The sequence below is a fragment of the Neovison vison genome, chromosome 14 (assembly GCF_020171115.1).
Source record: "Neovison vison isolate M4711 chromosome 14, ASM_NN_V1, whole genome shotgun sequence".
In the NCBI taxonomy this organism is placed as follows: domain Eukaryota; kingdom Metazoa; phylum Chordata; class Mammalia; order Carnivora; family Mustelidae; genus Neogale; species Neogale vison.
Window position 1 is genome coordinate 1,990,537 of NC_058104.1, and position 23,315 is coordinate 2,013,851.

The window sequence follows — 23,315 nt, forward strand, 5'->3', positions numbered from 1 at the left end:
TCCAATTACTGATTTCAGGGAAATGTGTCCCCAGTGGTTTCAGAGCGTGGAGGTTCGGTGCCATTGTTCCTGGGCCTGTAGGCGATTGCCTGTGAAGGTCCGCATTAGTCACCGGTGGCTTGAGGAGGCAGTGAGGGACGGGCTGTGGAAAGAACAGTCCTGGGGGCTTTGCAGGGAGCTGGCCTAGGGACACACAGCCAGGAGTGGGGTGGAGGGAGGCCAGCCGGGGTAACGTGAGGGTAGATCCCCTCCCCTCCCAATGTGTGGAGCGGGCAGTCAGACTCCATCTCCTTGGTATTCCTCTAAACAACTGATGCCGCTCCGGTCCCCGTGTCCCGGGGCTCCGTCCACTCGCTGAGAGAGGGGAGTGCAGCTGGCAAGTGGGTTTTCCAGACGTCTCTCTGCACTATTTTTGGCTCTTTCTGCCCAGTACTGAGCTGTCTCTGGGGCACCTGCCTGGCTATGTGGCTTCTGTCTAGCGTGTGATTGCCCCCCTTCATGAAGGGGAGTGCGCAGGAACAAGCCCCTCCTGTGCATCTTAGCTGATGCGCAGGAGGGGTCTGAGCATCTCCCCAGAGCCCAGGCATCCCCGGCCCTCCCTGTGTGAAGGCCAGACTCCCTCCTGCCCTCCCTGCAGACGCCACAGCCTTCTGGGGGTGCTGGGAAGCAGTCCGTGTGCACGACAGAGATTGTCCCATGGACAGCCACGGCCGGGGTGTCCCCTTCACTCCTGAGAGTAGACAGGGCCATTAGAGAAGTATCCAGGGACTTGACCGACTCGTTCACCCGTTCAGCAGCTTTCCTCGGACACCCCCTGCCCTTGGAGACCCCTTTCTGGGTGGTGGGTACGAGCATGAATGAGCCTCAGTAAGACGTCTCTGCTGACCTGAGAGGCCCCGGGCAGGGGAACAGGAAACAGAGACGCGGTAAGGAAGACTAAATGCCTTGAACACGATTCACGTGGCTATAGGAGGGGTATGGAGCCCCTTGTCTAAGAAAAGACGTCTGACCGGGGCTTAAACAAAGTGTAGGCGTTAGTCATGCAAGGCAGCAGGGCGGGGCTGGGCTTTCTGGGAAAACGAGAGCAATGTTTGAAACTTTAGAAATGGTACAATGTTAAAAGATCCTGCTCCACAGCTGTCCGTGGCTCCCCTCTCTGCCTTGGTTTCCCTATCTGTCAAGTGGGCTTGTGGCTGCTCGGGTACCTTGCATTTGTTCTGATAAGACGGTGCCCGTGACCAAGCTTATAAGTAGTAACTAGATCTTTGCACCCTGTGCATGACGGGTCCCCACTCAAGGGCAGGGTCTGGGGTGGACACGGGGCTGTGGGGATTCCCAAACGTGGCCAAGTTCACCATAGCGCTTAGGGAACAAACAACCTCCAGCTGTTTGGAAGGTGAAAACAGAGCCCAAGGAGCATCCCATTCTTCTCCTGCCAGTAGGTGTCAGTATGCGGGGAGGGTGGAGGGTTTCGGGGGCAGGCCAGGGCCTCCTTGACCGCAGCAGCCTGTGCAGACGAGCCTGTGGAGGCCTTTCCTTTACCCCGCTCTCCCTGCTGTTTCGGTGAGTTCCCCAATGAGTTTGCGCTTGTGAAAACGCTCTGGTCCACAGGGAGCAGCAGGGGAGGGGCCGGCCCTGGGGTGCACGCTTTCCAGGCTGTGTCTGCCTCCGCGTCCGGTCAGATGTTTGACCCAAGCCCCTGCTGGAGACAGCAGCCCCTAGTGGGCCCTTGGCTTAGCAGAGCTGGCCGGGCCAGTTTGGAAAGGGAGGCCCTGCTCCCAGCTCAGGTCTCTGTCCCCTTACCGTCCAGCGGCAGTGGTCCCTAGGAGGGGCAAGCCCAGAAACACCGTTGGGACGGGGAACGGCGCCTGCAAGTTTTCCAGAGCTTCCTGCCGGAAGAGTCCCGCTCACTCTCCCCATTCAGAGCCACTGGATCCGTGTGGCGAAGCCCTTGTGGCCTCCGGTACAGCAGCCGCTGCCGGCAGTTTTATTTATAGCCGGGCTCCTGGCTGCTCCATAATGGCCGTTCACTGCCTTTAAAAACAGGCTCGGGACGTTATCTACCTCTGTTCAGCCTGAGATCAGGCACGCGGTGCCTTCGGCTCCAGCCGGGCATCATTAAGTAGCTCCCGTGCACAATTACAGGTGCAAATGATAAATGACACAATTAACTGCTTTGTAGCAGGGATTGCTGAAAAGGGAAAAGAGGTCACACCGACTCGGAGAGGACTGAGACGGCCTCTGGCTGAGAGATGCCACCGTTGTTCCCCCCGGGTTGGGACACAGCTGTGGCAGGGACTGAACAAAGGAGCTGTGGTCCCCAGGACCCGAGTCCTGGGCGCTCACCCATCTAGCTAGCATCCAGGACTGACAGTCACGAGCTCCCGGGGACAGAGGCTGCGGTTGGGGCAGCCCAGGGCGGGCAGCTGCCTGAGGGCCCAGGGGCCGCCCTCACTGGTTAGAGGCCGGCTCCTCTGGAAGGCAGTTCCAGCCCCAGAGAGCTCACAGTCCCCCTCCCACCCTGGGTGGTGGCAGTGGGTCCCAGTCTCCAGGTCCTGGCTCTCCCACGTGGTGGGGGGGGGGGTGCGACAACTGAAAATGCTCAGTTTGCCTGAGGCACTAGGTCCTCTGGGAGAAAGGACGCAGACCACCCCAGACCGACCGGAGGGAAGACTGCAGGCAAGGCAGGCGGAAGGTGGCAAATAGCTGGGCCCCTCCTCAGTTTTCCCTGCAACCAGTCTAGTCCAAGATCAAGAACAAAAGCCCAGGCAAGGGCCCTGGGCACCTGCTTTCTCCATCTCCAGCAGACAACAGCTGGGCTCCGCTGGGTGTGTTCCCATGGTGTTCCTTCTAGCTCCAGGGAGGGTGCCGGATGCCTGCTGGGGTACTGCCCTCTTTTCTCCCTTAAGTCAGTTTAATTATCATGATAAAAGTGAGCGTCCACACAGCAGAGGGGCTGGAGGGGGGGGCAGTGCAGTTACTGCTCCAGTGTCCTGGGCATGCATGTGAGGGACTGACGTCTGGTGGAGGCCTGACAAGGTCTCACAGCAGGCCGAGCAGGAGGACCCCAGCCCTCGGAGTCTCCTCCAGTCCCTGGCTCGTAGCAGCCCCCTCAAGGCCAGCCCCGGGGTGTCCTCCGATGATGGACAGATAGACACACACTGTGCTGCTCTCTGAGGGCCCATGTCCCTCAAGGCCCAGGGGCAGGAGAAGGGGCTCTGCATGGTACCCAGGGCTCTAGAACACCGTGATCGGGGGGAGGCATCTGGGGTGGGCAAGGAAGACCACGGCTGACCTAAGGGCTCCTGGCATCACATCCCCCAGATCTGAGCCATCCTGGGCCTTGAGACAAGGCAGGGCTGGGAAAAAATTCAGACCACTTGCCTGGCCATGATCCCTGAGGACAGGCATGGCTCACACTTCTCAGAGGAGGTGGCAGAAGCCCCCACGGGTGGCCTGGCAGTGCCTTACACCTGGGCATGTTTGCGAGGGCCACCAGTCTCTTAAGCAGATTTCTTTCCTTTAAAAGAGGTGGCTCACCAAAACATGGGTTGGGGGTTCCTGTTAGAAATGGGGAGCCTGGCGATGCTGATCCTGGCTTCCACGGGAAACCGGTTGCTGAGTGATTCAAGTGACTTGTCCCTTCCAGCACCGAGGTGTGCAACGCGGGATGAACTAAGGACAGAGCCCAGCGTCCCGTGTCTCCCAGCGCTCACGCCTCCTTGGTGTGGTGCCATCGGGTTCCCCGGCCAGGATGGCACCCCTTTTCCTTTCGGGTCTGTCTCTCTCCTCTTGGTGCTTGGTTTACTCAACCCTTCCTAGGAGGACCCTAAGAATTGCCGTTCCCATTCTGGGTCTTCTGAGGGGAGCTGTGTTCTGGGGAAAGACAGCAAACTCCCCAGTGTCCAGATGTCTTAGTGCTCATGGCATACAAATATGCAAACATTAGCATATTTGTTCTGTTAGTGTGTGTGAGCGTGTATAACTACTGGTGCGTGTCATTAATGATCAGTAGTCCGTGCTAATTGATACCATACATGAACGCGTAGCTGGCGGATATGTCTCTGGAGGGACAGCAGGAAAGACAGAGCTGACATCCGTGGTCTGGATGGTGGGACGTGCCTGCAGGAGGCAAGCAGGGGAGGGGAGAGCGTATATGACAGGTGCCCTCCATGGGGCTTGAGGGAACCAGACTCCCAGTTAGGTGCCCCTCGTGGGTGCTGGTGATTTGAGGACAGTGAGGCCCAGATTTGGTTGGGGCCGTGGAGATGGAGAGAAGTTGGCTGATGGGGCTTGTTTGGGGTGAGTGTCTTCTGGGGACGTGGCCACTGGAGGCCTTAGCGCGTCCACGAGTCCACAGAGGGCTCACTGCTCAGTCAGGTGCCCCCCAGGGCGGAGGTTAGCCAGGTTTCAACAGGTCTCTGTCCCCTGAAACATGGAGACCCAGCCAGGTGAGGGAACGTCCACCGGCTCTCACACGGGGCCCCTGCCGCACACCTGGCTTCTCCCAGAAGTTGGCCTCCGCTTCCACGGCCTCTCTCCTACACGCGTGCGGGTCAGATTTCTCAAGTCTGACTTCAGGAAGAAACCCCAAACTCACACCCTCCTTCTCAAGGGCTGGTTAGTGTCCAGGCTCTGCCACCGGGGCCCTTGGCCCTGACCCTCTCCCCAGGCCCATTGGTGACAGCAGAGCCAGGACATTCACCCCAAGCACAGACCTGTGGGGGCATCTGCCTCCCACCCATCCCAGAGGAACACTTGGCCTTTGCCATGACTACTGGCCATTTGCATGTGGGTTTTGCCCGTACCTGATTTTCAAGTGGAATTCCAGGTGTCTCCAAATTGTCAACCCCAGCTTGGCAGAGTGAATAGTGGCCCCGGGTGGGAAGGCACATGTCCCCAGACAAGAGAAAGGCGGTGTCCAGGGCCGCTAGCAAAAGCCTGGCCTTTCCAGATGCTAAGGCCCATTAATTTCTAGTTACTTGCTTGGTCCGTGGAGAGGAACTGGTAATGCGGCAGAAAACACAGGTCAGCGGGGCACTCAGATCTGCTTCCAGAACAAGAATGACTCAACCGACCAGATTTGCATAATAATTTGTTATTCAAGAAAACCAGGATTGCAGGCCCTGGAGAGAGCTGATGTGCTGTCCTCGACAGCACATGTGTGACCCCAGTTATTACATGGAAATGGGGACATCGAATGGGGCTTAATCAGGCCACTAATTTTCTTAATGATCACTTCTGTTTTCATCTTATTAAAAAACATAATAAGTGTTCATTGTTGAAATTTAGAAAGCACAGATAAGGGAAAAAAGGAAATTAGAACCCTCTGTGGTTCTGCCCATGGCGGGTGAGCACTGGGCTGGGGCTGGGGCTTCTTAACTAGGCATCCAGATTTTCTCACGCGCTTGTATACACACCTTCCAGAAAAGGCAGCTCACACAGCACACACGCTTCCTAAGCTGCTCTGCTTAATGATAAGATAAGGAGCAGTTTGCCACATCGTTCGAGAGTCTCTGGTACCGTTATGAGGGCTACGTAGCATTCCCTCCGTGGGATTCCCCGTGCATTGTGCTTCTGCCCCCCACCAAGGGCTGCACATTTTTACCTTATTTCCAGTGTTCTGGAGCAAAGTGGAATTTGTCGGGGGTTGGGGGCTGTTTTCTGAGGCTGCAAGAGTCTCCCACAGACCCAAGTCACACACTGGTCTAGGGCACCGGTGCTCTCAGCTCCAGCTGCTGGACCCCGAGACCAGGGTGCGTCCGAGGCAGCCAGGCTGTCCCGGCCACAGACGTTGCAGAGGAAGGAATGAGCAAGTGGCTGGGTCGGGAGCCCAGGAGTGGGGCTGGGCCTTGGCCCTCCCAGAGGCCAGGAGAGCCACCCAAGATGCTCAGGGAGCTCAGGACGCCTGGTCATCCTTTGCAGTCCCGTGACAGTCTTGAACAGGCCATGGGCCCTGCCCCATGCCCCATTCTAGATGCTTCCCGAGCATCACCCGCTTGCTGGCGGTAGCAGCCACTCGAGGTAAATGTGATGGTCCCCCTACCCCAACTCCGCTTGCTCTTGCTGCGTATGGTCAACCTGTAGAACTGACAGATTAAGTCATGCATTATCTTTCCATGTCTTGACATTCACCACGGCGCCATGAAGGGGGCTGGGCAGGCACCCACCCCCATGTGGCTCCCCCAGCATGGCGCCCCTCATTCATTGCTACGTGCCTCAATCTTCACTTCCATGCACGTTCCTCCCCATCTGTCACTGCTCTGACTGGAGTCCACCTAGGTTCCCCTCTTCCCTCCACACCCCACACCTACTCCTACATGGTTCCTTGGACCCCCTGGTATTTCTTTAGTTTTTCCATTTCCCCCATCTCTGCCATCCAAGCCACCGGTGTCCACTCTGGCTGCCTTAGCCTCCTTCCCCCGGCTTCCACCTTCCATCCTTGCAGCCAGCCCCCTCTGTGGTGGGGGACGGCATGGGCCTGGTTCCTGGCCGTTCTGCTGCCCAGCGCCGACCACTCCCTCCCTGTGGGAAGGACCCACTTCCTTCCTACCCACTGGGCCGGGAGGACCTCAGGACCTTCCTCCAGGCTGTGAATGTGCCTGGCTCCCTCCTTCTTCAAATCCTGTGTGTTCAGGCCAGCCTCTCTCCTCGCTGAGAGCGGCCTAAGTGTCACCTCCCCAGAGAGGCCTTTCCGAGGGCCCCTCAAGCCTGCTGCCCTCTTGCACAGAAGCCTGAGGTCATCTCCATGTTTACACTTTACAGTCTGTCCTGCCACACGGGCGCAGACTCTGGTGGGGATACCTTGCCTGTCCCTTGTTCCTCTGGCAACAGTGGCACAGCTGGTGCCTGGCATGGAGGCAACAGGCCATGTGGCCCATTTCCCACGGTCTGGAGCCCTCACCACGTGGAGGTGTGGCGGGCGAGCCAGCTCGGCTCCTGAGGGGGCCACAGTCCAGGCCCAACCTCTCACCCCACGGTTCATGGAAACCCTTGAGTGTGCTCCTTCCTTCAGCTCCATCAGCATAACGGAGAGCCACAGTCTGGGGGGAAGAGCAGACATTTTCAGGAATTCTTTAGCCTCTGAGCTGGCGTGGCAAGTGAGAAGCCACCATGATGCTTCTGGAGCCGTCCACCCCCCATATCATCCATGTGGAGCCCCCTGTGACGAGTGGGGGCTTCGGTCTCCTCAGACTAACCCCACTCAGGCTTCCTGTAGAACCCCAGAAACTCAGACTGGGCAAGCAGTGGTGTGGGGTGGGCCAGGTGGCTGAGTAGGTCATGCAGGTGTCTGGGCAGGGGAGGTGTTGCTGGTGGGCGCATGTACGTGGCCAACCTTCCCGGAAGCTGCCCTCTGGCCGTGGCTCAGACCGGCTGAGAGATTCTGCCCCAGCACCTGATGTCAGGTGGGAGTGTGTATCCGCATCATTGCAGGAAACCCCAAACTTTCTAGGCAGCATGGGGGCCCTCAGCCACACCCAGAGGCCCAGGTGGGGCAGTGGGACCAGGGTGGGAGCTGGTCTCACTTGCCCACAGAGGGGGGAGTCTGCACGCAGCAAGTGACCCCGTGTCTCTTTCCCTCTCCCTTGCAGCCATGAAGTCGGGGGGCACGCAGCTCAAACTCATCATGACATTCCAGAATTATGGGCAGGCGCTGTTCAAACCCATGAAGTAAGTGCCGGGGACTATTTGGGAGGGGGGTGCCTGGTGCCGAGACGGGTCTGTGCTGGAGGGAGCAGCACCAGGTTTCTGGCGGAAAATGCAGCGTTTCCTCCCAGAGGTGTTGTGGGCTGAACTGTGGGGGACTGCTCTGGGCTTTCTCCCCATTGAGGCAAGTGAGCAACCCAGGGGTCCGGCCCCCCAGCCCCTCCTCTCCCTGGTGTCCCCAGTCCTCCCCCTCCCAACCCTCATCAGATCATTCCTATCCCGGTGAGCTTTAGTGTTATAAACAAGGAACCCAAATACAGACACCAAAGAATGCTCCTAAAGAAGGTGACTTTGGCCTCTCCTGCATGGCTCAGGGATCAGGCAACTTTCTCTATAAAAGGCCCGCCGATAGGTATTTTAAGTCTTGTAGGCCATATGGTCTGTGTCTCAGCTCCTTGGGTCTGCTGTCTGAGCCCAGAAGCAGCCAAACAATGGCTGTCAGTAAAGCTTTATTTATAAAACTAGCAGGAGCTGGATTGACCCCCCCCCCAACCGACTGTAGTTTCCTGTTGCATAAAATAGAGACCATGCTACCAAAATAATTAAGGCCTTCAGTAGCACATGAAAATCTGTGTCTGGTGGAGGAGTATTTGAAAGCCAGGCTACCTCAAGAAAATTCGCGAAGAACATCCATGTTCTTCTTTTTTTTTAAGATTTTATTTATTTATTTGACAGAGAGGTTACAAGTAGACAGAGAGAGAGAGAGAGAGAAGCAGGCTCCCTATTGAGCAGAGAACCTGATGTGGGGCTCAATCCCAGGACCCTGAGATGATGACCTGAGCCAAAGGCAGAGGCTTAACCCACTGAGCCACCCAGGCACCTAGCATCCAAGTTCTTGATGACCATCCTGATGATGCCAGGGCTTGGGTATCCCATTGGGACCCAGGTTGCTCCGCCGTCTCCTGGGAGGGCCAACAAAGCCATTTGTGTGCTGGCTAGAGGGAGTTCATTGCATTTAAAGTGTGGGTTGCACCCTCAGGTGCCCACAAGGACCATGCAAGTTGTGTGAGCCTCCTGGCAGGGGGGGGCAGCGGCAGTCTGCCAGGCACGGACTCCACCAGAAGGGGCAGCTGCCTGTGTTCACCCAATCTTGACCATCTGTCCTGATATGCAATTTTCAGGATAAGCTCTCTTTTCATAATAATGGCTCTCTTTTTCTGCTTAACTTTCAAATTTCAAAAATGGTGGTAACTAATTGAGAAGCATCCCCAAATGCCTTGGAGGCCACACAGAATACAACTGCTAGTTGGTAACTTGTGACCGAAGGTATGATCTTGGGTCCAGGGTGTTTCTGGGATTCTTGCTCCCTTTCCTTGGGACCGACGTCCTGCCAGGGTCTTCCCTGAGGATCCTGCCTGGGATTGGGGCTGCCTGGAGTCTGGAGCAGGTGGGGGTGAGAACATCATTCACACAGGCAAGAGGAAGGACAGCAGGACAGGTTGGAAGCCCAGGACTGTGGGGATCTGAGGCAGATGCCCGACGCCAGGGTGTGGTGAAGCCACCCCTGCTACTATCAGGGGTCTGTGAGCACAGGCACCTCCTTCCCCTTGTCCATGCAGAAAGGGAGTTTCCCATCTCCTCCAGGAGAATTAGTAGAGAAAAGGGAGCTGCGATGGGCTTGGCGGTCGCAGGAAGACGGCTGGATGCAGGAGTGTGGTCAGCCAGCCCTCCTCAGGAGAGATGATTAGGGCGGGGTCCACACAACTGGAGGGTATGCACCTAGGACTGGGTGTGGGTTTCTCGTGGAACATTCTGGAAGGAAACAAGGCCTGGGACGGGCATGGGCTCTTCGTAGATCTTTCCAGCTTCCTTGGGCTTCTTCGTGGTTTTGGCCCCACTGTTGAGGGGAGACCGTTGGGAGGCTGCGGCCTCTCACAGGGGGGCTGAGGCAGGAGGGCTGCTTCCGGGTTGCTCGATGCTCACATCCCCCCCGTGGGATGACCTGTGTGGGCTACCATTACCAGCGGTACTGGTAACGCTGCCGAGAGAGCAGCAGGGACAGTGTTCACGGGCGGCGGCAGTAGTTTCCAACAGGCCCCACAGAGGCCGGTGCACCCCGTGTCTTCACGACTGGCCTCGGTTCTTGTTGTAAGCGTCACACCTCCAGATTCTTGTGGAACACGTGTGCTTTCCAGGGCTGAGGGCATGTGAGTGTGTTACACAGGGTCTCCCAGCCCCGTGACGACTCTACCAGGGCCTCCCCACTCTTCTAGGCCTTTCTGTGGCCCTCACTCTTAAAGTTTCTCTGGCGTGCATGTGCCACGGGTGTGGTGAGCACTGATGGGGGGAGTGGCCATGCCCCCTTTGCTGCCACAGAGCCCCACAGAGGCTGCTGCAGCTCCAGCAACATGGGTCAGATCCAAAGAGTCTGGGTGGATGAACATATGCCAGAGGATCTGAATACGATGAGCGTGTTTTACTAAACAGACAGACCCCCCACACCCACACGGGACCAGAATTAGCAGGAAATACTCAGTGGACCTTATGGCTGAAAGGTCATGCTAAAGTAGCTGCCAGGGACAGGCCTCTCTCTCTCCCCTTCTAGAACATCCGCCAGCCGAAAACCTGATATTAAACAGCTTAATATATCTCCTTGATGGCAAGGTGGTTGTTTTCTGCTGTGTGAGTGATGGGAAAATTACCCAGGATGGAAAGGCTAATTTTTGCTTCTGTGCCTTCATTTGGTGAGTCAGGGATCTGCTGTGTTCAGGAGGAAAAGGGAAAGCGTTCACCTTGTCTGGTGCTTTGCCTCCCTGAGGTTCTCTCTGGAAATGGGAACCGGGGCCCCCAGGATATTGGACCCTGGTCCCGGGCACCTGGGTTAGCCGGCTGGCGCCTGAATGCAGCCTTGTGTGTCCTTGTAGAGGGGAGCAGGGAGATGGTGATGGAACTGCCCCGATAAAGCTCTGTACACAGTCGGGTGACGGGCTGATTTGTCCCAACACCCGCAGCTGGCCAGCTTCTGCCTCAGCCTGTGAGTGGGGCCGAGTCTGTCCTTTAGAGTAGATAGTCAATGGTCAGAGCATTCCAGGGATAACAGTTACATGCAAAGGGCCTGAGGCACCAACACAGGCTCCCTCAAGTTCTGCCGACTCTCATCACAGTGGACGGGTGGTGGAAGTGGGACTTGGGTGGCAGCAGGTGGGGGGGATATCGTGATCCTAGGTGCGTTGGGGTGCCGTGGGGTGCCCTCAGGGCGAGCAGGAGTGACGTGAGCCACGTTGTTCCTGGTGATCAGGGAGGAGACACTGGTGGGTCGTGCTTGTGGACGTGCCCTGGAGGGGATCCCCTTAGGCAGGAGGTCCGGGGGGTTGGGGATCACCCAAGCAGCCACACTAGGTCCTCATCTGGGGAGGGTGTTGGTGGGGAGCCCTGGGGAGCAGGGGGCCCGGCACAAGGGAGCCGTGGCTGCCTGCCGTGTGTGCCAGCACGGACACACGTGTTTCCCGCTGAGGGTGCTTGCCCGGACACCTGCAGATGGGCTTCCTGGGAGCTCCTCCCGGGCGTTCCCTTCTCTCTGCTTCTGTCCTGCAGGGTTTGGCGGGCAGTGCTGTTCCCTGATACACACAAAGTTTAGGTGTGGCCCTCCTCTGTCTGGGCCTCAGTTTCCCATCTGCAGGGATCTCAGGGGGCCCCTAGCTCTGCCTAAGATGCCTGAAACAGCTGTGTGACAGTTGTCTGTGCCCCCGAGCAGTCCCCCAGGGGCCCCTCCCCCAGAGCCCGACCTGGCAGTTGGCTGTCGCTTCTGTTCTGGCTCTGCGTTTGCCTGGTCTCAGTCCCCGTGCTTGCCGTGTGGCACCCACTGACCCCTCCCGGGACTGCACACCTCCTTCCCTCTCCGTCAGCCCAGAGGTGTGGTAGTGGCAGCGGCAGCAGCAAGGGGGAAGGACCACGGGTCCTCCCTGCTCCCTGAGGCATCTCCCCTGAGCTGCCTCCCCTGCCACGCTGCTCCAAGGGGGCTAGGGGCGCACCTGCTTCCGGCCCGCCTGGAGAGGGCACACAGGGCTTGCCGACCCCTCTCCACCAGCTGTTCTCAGGCGTCAGTGGAGAGAATGGGGTCCAGCCCACACCCCACGCAGCCTCCCACCTCAGAGCCTTTCTGGGGCACCATGGGGCTGATTCAGGCCCGTGGACCCGAGTGCAAAGCCTGAACCAGGCCTCCCGCTTGCAGGCTGAGACCTCTCTGACTGGCTGGGATCTGGGGGGGACGGGGACACTTCGCAGGCTGTCATGAAGGTGGAGGGAGTGACTCCGCACACACAGCTTAGATCATAGTAGGAGCTGGATACGGTTGGCTTTGCCTCCCCCGCAGGCTTCGGTAAAAAGCTGCCAATTTCCTCTATTTTTAACCAAGCCCAAGCTTTCTGTTTTCCCACAACTTAAAGAACACTGAGATGTTAATAGTGACGGGGGAACTGGGCGGGGGTGGGGAGCCTGCTTGTAAAGGAGGAAGGGAGGGGTTCTGCTGTGTTGAGGACGAACTTGAGCGTGGAAGTCACAGCTGTTGGGAGCCAGGACCTTTCTGGGGCCCGGGGGACTGTTCCTGCAGCCAGACCTCCAAGCCTCCCCAAGTCCCCAAAGGAGCCGGGCACCTGACTGGCTCCGGGCCCCTGGGGCCGTCCCAGTACCCGGAGCTGGAGCCATGTCTGACCTTGGGAGGGGGAATCCCTGAAGAAAGAACCCAGCAGTGGCCATTTCTACCTGTGTGATTCTGCACCTGCCTTTTCCCCTTGGCTGACCTCAGACTTCCTTGTCATTAAAATGGGGACAGGGATGGGAGCCTGGGGTGGGGGTAGGGGGGACTCGCCTGCTACTTACTGGATTCCACCTCTCTTTGGCTTCTGGGAAAAGAGAGGCACCTTCTCCCCAAATGTTCTGCGTCAGTTCCTCAAAGTCTCAGAAATATCGCGGGGATGGCATGACCAGATCTGAGGAAACGGACTGGATTTCATAACCGTTCCAAGGTTGCTAAATCCTGTGTCCTTCCTGCTGCTTCAGGGCTGCCAACGGTTCCCTATCAGTTCCCTGTGCTTCTGCGGCAGGTTACCACAAATGCAGGGGTGTGAAGCCACCTGAACCGTCCTCCCACGGGCTCGGAGGTCAGAAATCTCAATGGGATCTGCCAGCTGTGTTCCTTCCGGAGGCTCTGGGAGACCATGTGTTTCATTGCAAAGGAAGGCAGGCAGCCTCTTGAAGCTGGAGGAGGGGAGGAAACAGCGTGTCTCCCAGAGCCTCTCTTCGAAGCCACCACTGTGGCCTCTTCAGCTATTAGACCTCCCTCTGCTTCCTTCTTATAAGGACCCTCCAGATGACATTACCCACCCTCCACCCCAGACAGTACAGGATCGTCTCCCCATCTCTAGATCCCAGACATAATTCCATCTGCAAAATTCCTTCTGCCCTTTAAGGAAATTCAGACCAGAGATTTCCTGGGAGAGTCCAACATAGCAGTCATTCTCACTTAAGTATAAAAATGCATGATCAGCTTTATGGTGCTTCCTTCCCAGCAAAGGGACGGAGTTTGGGTGTGGTCAGCTCTGGAGACGGGGAGAGAAGGAATGTGGAAGTGTGGGAGGCCCCCCAAACTGGCCCTGAGCAGCTCCTTGCCAGGTTTAGCAGGCCTGGAGTAGGGTGCTCTGAGTACCCCTGCGGGCTGCCTCCACTGCCGGCTTTCTCGTGGCCCGTGGGACCCAGTGCGCTCGTCTGCCTGGGTGGAGGTGTGAGGTTTTGGGAACTTCCTAGAGAGCAGGACCGAGACCTTCCCGGGATCCAGGCCTCCGGAATTCGCCAGGCTCTGCCCGACTTTCCGCCCTGACCCTCCATCGCTGCTGCCAAGGCTTTTCCCTGAAACCGTGCGCTTGGCTGTGGTTTGTGCCTGATTCCTCAGCCACTGTTTTCCGAGGAAAGTGAGTGTACACTTTTCCATTTCCCTGCTGCTCAGGCCTGCCCAAGGCTGGGACGGGGCAGGGTGGGGGGCTCACTCTGACCTCAGCAGCTGTCGGGGTGGGGGGGTGGCTCCCACGTTCTGACTGCTCCGTGTATGGGGGCAGTGACCTCCAGGAGAGTGACCAGACTGGGAGGCTCCTCCTGCCCCTGGGCCCATTGGAGAGGCTGCTGCCCGCCCCGCCCAGGAAAGGACGGCGACTTGCTGGCTCTGTGCTCCCAGGTACCCAGTGTTCTAGGAAACGCTCGTCCTCAGCCCGGTCTCCCCACCCCTCGCCAGGGCAGGCACATGCTCTGGGTGCCTAGCCAACCCCAGGGTGTCTGATAGCATCTTCTTTCCACATTTCCATGCCCCACACTCCAGGAAGAAGCCCAGTGCCCCAGGCAGGCCACGCCCTTCATCTGCCCTGCACCGCGGCTGGCTTCCTCCACGACACCTGGAGGAAGGAGAGGCTGCCGGGTAACTGGGTTCAGCTAAGTGCAGTCTCCCGCCCGTGCAGCAAGCTCAGTACTTTTCCAAAGGGTTTTCCCTAAAAGCCCAGTCGGCCGCAGCCCCTTCAGCTCTCCAGCACCGCCCGGGATGTGGCAGGAAGCGGGCGGACCTCGCCACCGAGGGCACCATGTCCCATCTCCTCCTGGTCCCCACTCCACACAGATGCCCCTATGCTGTCCCCTGCTCCGTGGCCCAGGCCTGAGAAGAGTCCCCGTGCCCCCTGCCCCATGCCCCCAGCTCTCAGACCCCCCAAGTTCTCCTCTCTGGCTGGTCGGGGCTCCCTGCAGGAGTTCTGCTGATGGCCCATGTCTCGGCACCCGACCATGCAGGTGGCAACCAGCTGGGTGGATCCTGCGCGCCTCCTTCTGTCGCCGGGGGCGCAGAGCTGGCAGATTTCCACTCCCCTTGTTGATCTGGGCACAGACACTCAGCAGGAAGACCAGCAGGGAGCCAGCCTCGTCCTCCCTGAGCACCCCACCTGCCCGTCCCAGGCCTCTTCTGGCCATTGTTCCTACTTCAAGCTCCCCCGTGTGCGGGAGTCCTGACCACTCTGAGGACAGGAGCCGGGTCCGCTGGCCACGCCCAGAGCACGGAACCCCCTCCCAGGCTGGGGAAGCTGAGGGTCGGGGCTGAGCACAGTCCCTCAGCACCCCCGGTGGCCTTGGGGAGCTGGGTCTGCATGGGGCTGACCTAGCCCTTTGCTCCGGCCCACAGGCACCGTGTCTGCAACAAGCAAGCGGGGAGGCCCACGCTGGAGCCCACCCTCCCCTTCAGGAGTCTCCTGAGTTCCCTGCTCCATCCTTACCAGCACTGATTAAGCGGGGCCCCTTCCCAAGTTGCTCACAGCCTGAAGGAGCCTTAAAGCCACTCACAGGCGTGTCACACATCTGGAGACGCGCCCAAAGAACACAGAGGCCCCGGGAGCACCTCGGAGCCTCTAGGAGGGGAGACCAGCCCTGGGCGCACAGACAAAGAGCACTTCATCTCCATTTCTCCACCCTTCCGGGTTGTTCTGGGGAGGGGCATTGGGAAGCTAAGATGGCCAAGCCGAGGCCTGTGTGTGGCCTGGGGGCGGAAGACAGAGCTGCTCCTGGTGTGAACAGCTGGAACGCAAAGGTCACTGGAAAGCCCTGAGGTGGGAGACGTGAGGGCACCAGGAACTGTTCTGGAACCTGGCCACAGAGCCTCTGGGCTTGGCTCTTCCCGGAGCGGCAGGGCCCAGAGCCACCTGCTTTCCAGATGTGTGACCTGATCGGAGGGGTGGGCTGGCGTGAGGGAGAAGGAAGCAAAAGCCAGAGTTGGCAAATAGAAGTGCTCCCTCTTTAGCCTCACAGCTAACGCCACTGCACGTGGTGCTGGTGGTGGTGATGATCGTGATGAAGGTAGAAACTGAAGACGTGGGGGTGGGAGAGCTCGGGGCCGCAGACCGATTTGTGTCCATTCCCTGTCCTTCCTCTACCTGGTCCTTTGTTTATCGTCCGCCTGTTCTGAAGCAGGCACACAGCTCGGCCCTCCTGCCCCAGGCCCTGCAGACCGTAATCTAAGGTAGCAATGCCCTGTTCCTCCGCAGAAGGCCCCAGCCGGGGAAGCCCTGCCGGGCTGCCCGGGAAAGCCTGCGGGGGCTGAGGCCAATCTTGGGGAGCAAGTCCAGGCGCAGAGCCCCGCACAGGCAAAGGTGCAGAGGGGGAGAAGTCCTGAGTGCTGGGTCTCGGAGAGGTTTGTTGATGCTGGAGGCGGCAGGGGTGAGGAGAGAGGAGGGCAGAGCCGAGGAGGGGGCCAGGAGGTGTCTGGTGGCAATAGTCGGCGTAGGGAGTAGGTACCAAGGAGATGGGGAGATGAGGTGTGTGTTGGGGTGAGCCTGGCCAGCACCCTGGGGCTGCCTGCTTCCCCCACCCCTGCCACCTCCGGGCTGCTTCCTCTGCTTCCCTCCTGCAGGGGCCCTCGGCAGGCTGATCTGGCCAGGAGGCTGTGGGACTGAGCATTCAGGAGCCGAGGTCTGGCCACGGAGTGTGCAGTGGGGCTGCCCCCAAAGGCCTGCCTGCCTCTAGGCCAGGAGCGGGGCAGGGGGCGGGGGGGATGGGCCAGTCCCGTTCCTCCGACTTGAGCCTGGAGTCTCTTCCCCCACAAGGAAATGAAAAGATTGCTTCCCGCCCCCAGAGGCTTCTTCATGGGAGGCTGGCTGTGCCAGAGAAAAGGCAGTGGACAGGGTCCTAGTTCTCTCTGAGACCCTTCTGACGGCCTGCGATGGTGAGGGGGCCCGCACGTGTGTGTGCACGTGTGTGCACATGTGCACATGTGGCCTGCAGCAGGCCCCACCCACAGTGACCCTCAGCGTCATCACTAAGCCCGCCGCTCCCTGGGTCTCAGTGGCCCACCTACGAGGACAAGGCTTTGGGGGCCCTACTGGTGTGTGCCCGACTGGCCTGAGGACCCTAGTTACTAGTGTGTGTGTCCCCACACTGATGGCTGGCAGTGGACCTCTGCCTACAGAGCCCCAAGAAGCAGCTGCTCCCACTCCCCCATTCGGGTATAGAGCTGGGCCTGGGGACACGCCTCTTCTGTGGGGCAGCTGGGGGAGCGGGGATGTGGATGTGCGGTGCCCTGTGGGGCCACACAGGCACAGGTAGGGAGAGGCCTCTGAAAGGACAGAACTATTCCAGAGGGCCTTCCTGGAGGCAGTGGCCACAGACTGACCTGACTGAGAAGGTGGAGGGAGGGATGTCCAACCTGCAGAGCAGGCAGAGCCACATCAGGCCTGGGGACCCCCAGGGTCAAGTGCATGCGCATGGCCCTGGAGAGGCGAAGCAGAGAGACGGGCCAGCAGAGAAGGATCTGGGCCCAGAGTCCTACTCAGGTGATGACAGACACACACAGAGGGACAGAGGCACTAGAGAGGCCTCATCCACTCGAGCTGCCTGCCCGGGACAGCGGCCAGAGCCAGGCTGGCCTCTTCTCGTTCAGTCAGAACGGAGCACACACTTGGGCACATTTCAAGTCCCTTGTGGCCACACGTGGGCTGGTGAGATGGAGAACATGCCCGTCCCCACGGAACGTGCTTGGACAGCGCTGGGCAGGGGCCAGGGACAGAGGCCGCATCAAGAAGCAGGCTCAGCCCCGCAGGACAGTACCCGCAAGGTGGGGAGGTCCACGAGGTTAGCTGAGCCCACAGGGTGGGGAGGTCTGTGCTGCCCAGCAAGGCCAGCCGCAGGGCCTGAGTGGGCATCATTCAAGCCCCCATCTTGTGGGCTGCATCCCATGTGAGGCCCTTGGTTGCCCCCATCCTGTGTTTGCAGAGCAGGGAGGATCCCTGGCATTTGGTAAATCCTTACCCGCTCGAGGCTGAGCTGTCCCTGGCCCAGCCTAAAAGGTGCCTCCTGTGGACACTGCCCCCACAAGTGCAGGCGGGGGCACAGAACACACCTGGATTTTGTGCCAGGAGCGTGTTTGCCCTGATATGATTTTGCACATCCCCGGATTGCTGAGGTCCAGCACTTGCTGTCGTCATGGGTCCCTGCTGCTCGGGTGTCTGCAAAGTACCTGTGTTTACAGAATGATAGTCCCCCTTCCAGAGAGTCCTGTCCGGTGGCCAGGGCAGAGGGCCACGTGTCAATCCTGGGGGAGGGACTGTCTGCAGCTCACTGTGGGGCACAGATGTCAGACTCAAGGGGGTCCTAGAGTTCGTTTGCCTCCTGAGGGGGAGACGTGGAGGCGGGGAGGTCGTGGGTCGTGCTGGGCTGCACACAGAGCCAGCCTGAGAAGACTCGGCTGTGCTCACCGCCCCCCACCTGCAACGTGCTACAGGGGTGTGGGGCAGCGGCTGGGGCTGGGCTCTGGGTTTGTGGTGGGCCATTGTGGGCTGGAGCACAGCGTTGCTCTAGACAGAGCCTTCCTGTCTGCTTGCCGGTCCAGGAGGGTCCAGGATGAGCCTGGACGTCTTTGCTGTGGCATCAGGAAAAGTAGTGGGAAAGAGTTTGCCTTTGAGCAGGAGCCGGAAATGGAGCTAACCAGCAGTTCCCGAAAGTTCAGTGTGAGAATGTGGTTTGAACAAGATGGGTTACTGTAGTCAGTATATAGCTGCAGGCCTTGTCAAGGCCTTTACGGTGCTACTGGGCACTGTTGAGGCCCCAGAAGGTGCTCCAGTAAGCATGTTACCCAAACTCCAACCTTTTTGAGGATTCCTTTTGTGCTACAAGTCCCTGGGCAGGTGGGACACACAGCTGGGAATGCGGACTTACCCACCAGAAGACCTGAGCGGAAGATGGTTCCAGGAAGGTGGATCAGTTGAGCAAAGGCAGTGGGTGTGGGAGAGCAGGAGACAGCAGATGGTGCTCCCTCAAGTTCAGGGGAAGGGGAAGGGGCAGAGGGAGCTGACTGCGGTCCTAACCAGCGGGAGCCTTGATGGAACTTTGGAAAATGGATCACCTACCTCCTGTAGGGCTCAGAAGTGGCCCCAAGAGAGCCTCCCTCGCACCCTCACAGGGGGGCTGTCCGGGCAGGTGGACTGCTAGATGGCTGACAGTGGGCTGAGGGAGCCTCTGTGCAGCCTGAACCTGGCCCCCAGCTCACGTCCCAGGAAAGTCCCCTCATTCTGTGTGAGGTGGTCCCTGGCTGCCCCAGCTCCCTGGGTTTGGGAGCCAGGGGCTTCCTTCAGCCTCCGCCTTCCCGGAGAGTTTGCATCTGGCTGGCGGTGGGGACCTGGTGGGTGGGGGGCTGCGCAGTGTTCAGTAGCCTGCTCCTTCCTAAGGGAAAGCCTGGCCGGAAGAGTTGGCCCATCCCCATCCCGGGGTCCAGACACTTCCTCGCTGGCTGATTTCAAGCTGGTGTGGGGGGCACGCGTCCCCTCCCTCTATGCTGTTGGCACCTGCAGAGGCGACAGGTGTCAGCGGCCCCAAGAGCACTCAGTAGGGTGTCGTAAAGTAAGCAGGAAGTGATGAGGTTTCAACGTTTATTGCTTTTTTAGGCTGGCTTACGTAGTTGTGTGTTTATACAGATTGGTCTTCAAGGATGACTTGGACAGCGGGCTCACAGCACTCTTGGAAGCACGACAGCCTGTTTTCGCTGGCGGCACAAGCCACCAGAACCCGCCTGCTGGAGGGTTTTGACAGTGATCAACCTTTGGTTTCGTCCCGTTTTTTCTAGGCAAACGAGGGAGCAGGAGACGCCCCCTGACTTCTTTTATTTCTCGGACTATGAGAGGCACAACGCGGAGATCGCTGCCTTCCACCTGGACAGGTGAGCCCTCCCGCCTGCGCCCTGGGTCCGAGCACCGTACGTGGTGGGGGGGTGTCCCCCCAACACCCCGCCGGGAGGGTCCTGTCATTACCCCGTTGTGCCGAGTAGAAACTGAGGCAGGCCGTGCTGGTAACCATTCCCCTGCAGCGCAGAGGTGGGGTCTGTCCTGTGATGGGCTAACCCAGAGAGTCATGCTGCGTGCCCCACACCAAGGACGGTGCCGGGCGGGAGAGGACCCAGAGCAGCCAGTGACCTGGGCGGGCATGGCCCACCAGGGAGAGGGGGGAGGAGTACGAATGCTGGGAGTTTTAAGGCAGGGTGTTCAGGATGTCAGCCCTGGGGCCACGTGAGACCGGGGGACACGAGTCTCGCACCCGCTTCCCCCCGTCCCCCGTCTCCTAGGACAACCCTACCAGGCCGCATGTGAATGCCCTTTCAGGGTCCACACTGCCTCTCACTGCTGAGGAGCTGGCCAGGGGGTGGTGGGTGGCCGTGTCGTGAGCCTCTCAGCAGCCCCCCTGCCTGCCCAGAGCTGTGCACCCTTCAGGGGCGGTCGTGGGCCTGGCTCGAGGGTCAGTTCCCAGAGTCCAGGGGATGGGGGACCCCACCTTGGAACGCAGAGAAAGGGGTTTTCATTCCGCACCAGCCCAGAGCTGGCCGGGGCACGGAGGTAAGACCCTCTCCCCGTCCCTTTCCTGCCAGGATCCTGGACTTCCGCCGGGTCCCACCCGTGGCCGGCAGGATGGTCAACATGACGAAGGAGATCCGGGATGTGACGAGGGACAAGAAGCTGTGGAGGACCTTCTTCATCTCCCCAGGTAAGCTGCCCCTCGCCAGGCTTCCCACACACGTCACCACGAGCCTGCTTTCCTTTCCAAGATGGAGGAGAGAAACTAGGAAGAATTCTGGTGTGACCGAGCCGTCATCCTGACCCCGCGCGGGGTGCTCCCCTGGGGGCTGGGCCACGCCACAGGACCCCGGGCTGCGTCGTCACTCCTTGTCAGCCACTTCTGCAGGTTCTAGTGCACGCTTTCTGGGGCTGTTGCTCAGTGTTCAGAGGTTAAGATAAAACATGACCATGTCCCCACACTCACCCCCGGGTTACCCGTCACCAGCGTCCTTCCACGTAAGACGGCCGCTCTCCGGCTCTGCCTTGGACTAGTTCAGAGGCTCACTGAGGGACTGCTGTAGGGGCGGCAGAAAGGGCCGGCCTGTAGCTGCCAAGAGCACGTCGTGCCTGTGGCCACTCGGGCTGCAGAGCGTCCCTGTAGCCAGAAACGAGCCCATTCCGTGGGGGTCGCCCCCATAGCCCGCGGATGGGCCCGCCCGGAGGTCCCACACACAGGACGCCCTGGGCACTGTGTCATCCCACGGCGGGCAGGCTCTGGGCCGTGCTACCACAGCAAAGGGACATGCACATTAGTGAGCGCCAGCTGCATACCAGGCTCTACCACGTACCTGCTAGAGGGTTCCCCATTCGATTCCTAGGCAGGAGTGCGGGGGCACACTGTCTCCCCATCCCCACTTGTGCGTGATTCTGTGGAGGCATGGCTGACACGCCGTCCCTAGTAGCCTAGGGCAGAGTTCTGTGAATTTCGATGAGCAGAGAAGCCCCGGTCCCGTCCTGCCCCGTCTCTCCAACGATGCAGTCTGTTCCCTGTCTCTCAGGGTTACTGAGCCTTTCCTACCGTTGTGCACAAGTCGGGGTGGCACACGGGTGTAACTTTGTCTCCGGTGCCCGAAGGCACCATGTCAAGAGTCCCTATGTCATTGCGTGGCGTCTCGCGTGCTCGTCGGAGTCCTGTTGCTGTGGACGGACACACCGCGTTGGCTTATCCCGTCGTCTGCTGATGGGCCCTGGATACAGGGGACTCAGTGACTTGCCCAAATGAAGGGGAGGAGCTAGAGTCCGAGTATCAAGCAAGACAAACAAACCAAGACGCTTCTCTATCTTGCTTTCTTGGTGCAGAGGGAGCTCCCCTCGGGCACCTGCCTCTGGGTCCAGAGGTGTTCGCCCGGGCGCATGGCTGCCTCGCTGGGGGCTTGCAGGGAAGGGGCCGTGCACCCAGCCCCGTCCAGAACCCCACGACTGATGTCCCACAGGGGCGGCTGAAGGCTCGTGGATTCCTTCTTAGACACAAACCACGGAGCTGGTTCTCAGTCTGAGCGGGTGACGGCATGGACCTGTCCCACTCCGGCGGCGTGCCGTTCCGTGTGCTGCAGCTGTCATGTTCCAGGTGCCACACGACAATCGCAGGGATGTGTGGTTTTCTCTAAAGCAGCAGAGTGGCAGGAGCGAGCTTTGACCCTGTTCTAGAAAACAAAGTCTGTTCAGACTCACTGGTAGCCTTGGTGCTTTGCCTGCCCTTCTAGAACCCTCCATTGCCACATTGCCACAGAGCTTTGCTCGAGAACCAGGTGCATGTTGGAGACATTAATCGGCGGCGGACATCCCCTCCACCGCCAGGGGCCCGAGTGGTTCTGTCTGGGGTCAGTCAGGAAAGGGGAACGTGCCAGGAGCTGACAGGGGAGCTTGGCACCAGCTGGGAGCTAGATGGGCGTGTGCGAGGTAGAGATGGCTTGACCCTCGGGCCTCACGGGGGGAGGGTTCTGGTGCAGAGTCACCTGTTTGCTGGGTCCTTGGCCCGTCTTCCCCCGAGGTCTCAGGTGTTGGAGGAGCTGGGCTTGGGGTGTGGGAAAGGCAGATTTTCCCAGCCAACCACCTCGATTGTCATCACTGAGATGAAAAAGGGCTCACACTCCTTCCTCCTGCTCTCCCACTTCTGCCCAAGTGCAGGGCTGAGCCAATGACCGCCCCCCTGCACCGGCCTCTGACTCTCTTGCTAGACTGGTGTCGACCCGGTCACCGTATTCAACACTCGGCCCACGAGCATGTGCTGCTGGGGCCCTCGGTCAGGTGGGGACACTGAGGCACGAGGTGGGGAAGCCCCACACCAAGGTCATACCCCTGGGAAGCTCTTGGGGCCCTGCGCTGACTGTTCCTTTAAAATCTTTTTTTTTTTTTTTTTAAGATTTTATTTATTTGACAGACAGAGATCACAAGTAGGCAGAGAGACAGGCAGAGAGGGAGAGGGAAGCAGGCTCCCCACCACGCAGAGAGCCCGACGCTGGGCTCTATCCCAGGACCCTGGGATCATGACCTGAGCCAAAGGCAGAGGCTTTAACCCACTGAGCCACCCGGGCGCCCCCTGGCCGTTCCTTTAGAACAAGGCTTGGCTCTCTGGAGAGGACGCTATGCCCTCACAAAGCGCCTTTCTGTCGAAGCATTAACCTGTCTCACAGCAGCTTCTGCCCTTAGATGGCAGAGCCCAGGGCTCCAGCCCAGGGGATCAGATAAAGGTTACCCTCCTGAACAAGGAGCCGCCGCCTGGCCTGAGGCTTATGGTGCGTCAGTGGGACGTGGACGAACGTGTCAACACAGGCGAGCTTGTAGACGGGTCCGTCCCACACTGTCCTGCTGCACTGGTTCTGGGATCACGAGGTCCCAGGGAGGCAGAGAGGCCGGTGATGCAGGCGGGGGCTCACTGTGCGCAGGCAGCGCGGTGGGAGCCCCTGAGCTGCCTTCCCGTGTCCCCCAGTTGGCTGCTCACCAGCCACAGAGACCCTGCGTGGTCCAGAGAGGAGACCCCTCGTCTGGGAAGCTGGCCGTTTGCACTGCTGGGAAGGGGCCTGAGCGTGGTGGCCGCCGTTCTGACCGCCGTGTCCCTACACACTCCAGGCTCTTGAGGGCTCCCCCACCCACCGCAAACACAGAGTCACTGACCACGAGGACGTGAACCTCACCCCTGTGTGCACACAAGTGCCATGGCGTCCTGGACCAGTAGGGGACACCTGGCCGGGCGTCTGGCAACAAATCAGCAAACTGGGCCGCAGGAGATGCACACTAACCCTAAATGACCCATGTTCCCTGCGATCTGAG

At 59.4% G+C, this 23,315-nt stretch overlaps 1 protein-coding gene across 1 annotated transcript in view; it reads left to right on the forward strand.

The window, feature by feature from the left end:
• FAM20C (FAM20C golgi associated secretory pathway kinase) overlaps window positions 1-23,315 on the forward strand; it is a 35,154-nt gene that overhangs the window by 3,123 nt on the left and 8,716 nt on the right. Inside the window, exons 3-5 of the mRNA XM_044233125.1 lie at window positions 7,593-7,671; window positions 19,283-19,375; window positions 20,078-20,193. Coding sequence (XP_044089060.1) covers window positions 7,593-7,671; window positions 19,283-19,375; window positions 20,078-20,193 — 288 coding nt within the window. The remainder of the gene's footprint in view (window positions 1-7,592; window positions 7,672-19,282; window positions 19,376-20,077; window positions 20,194-23,315) is intronic.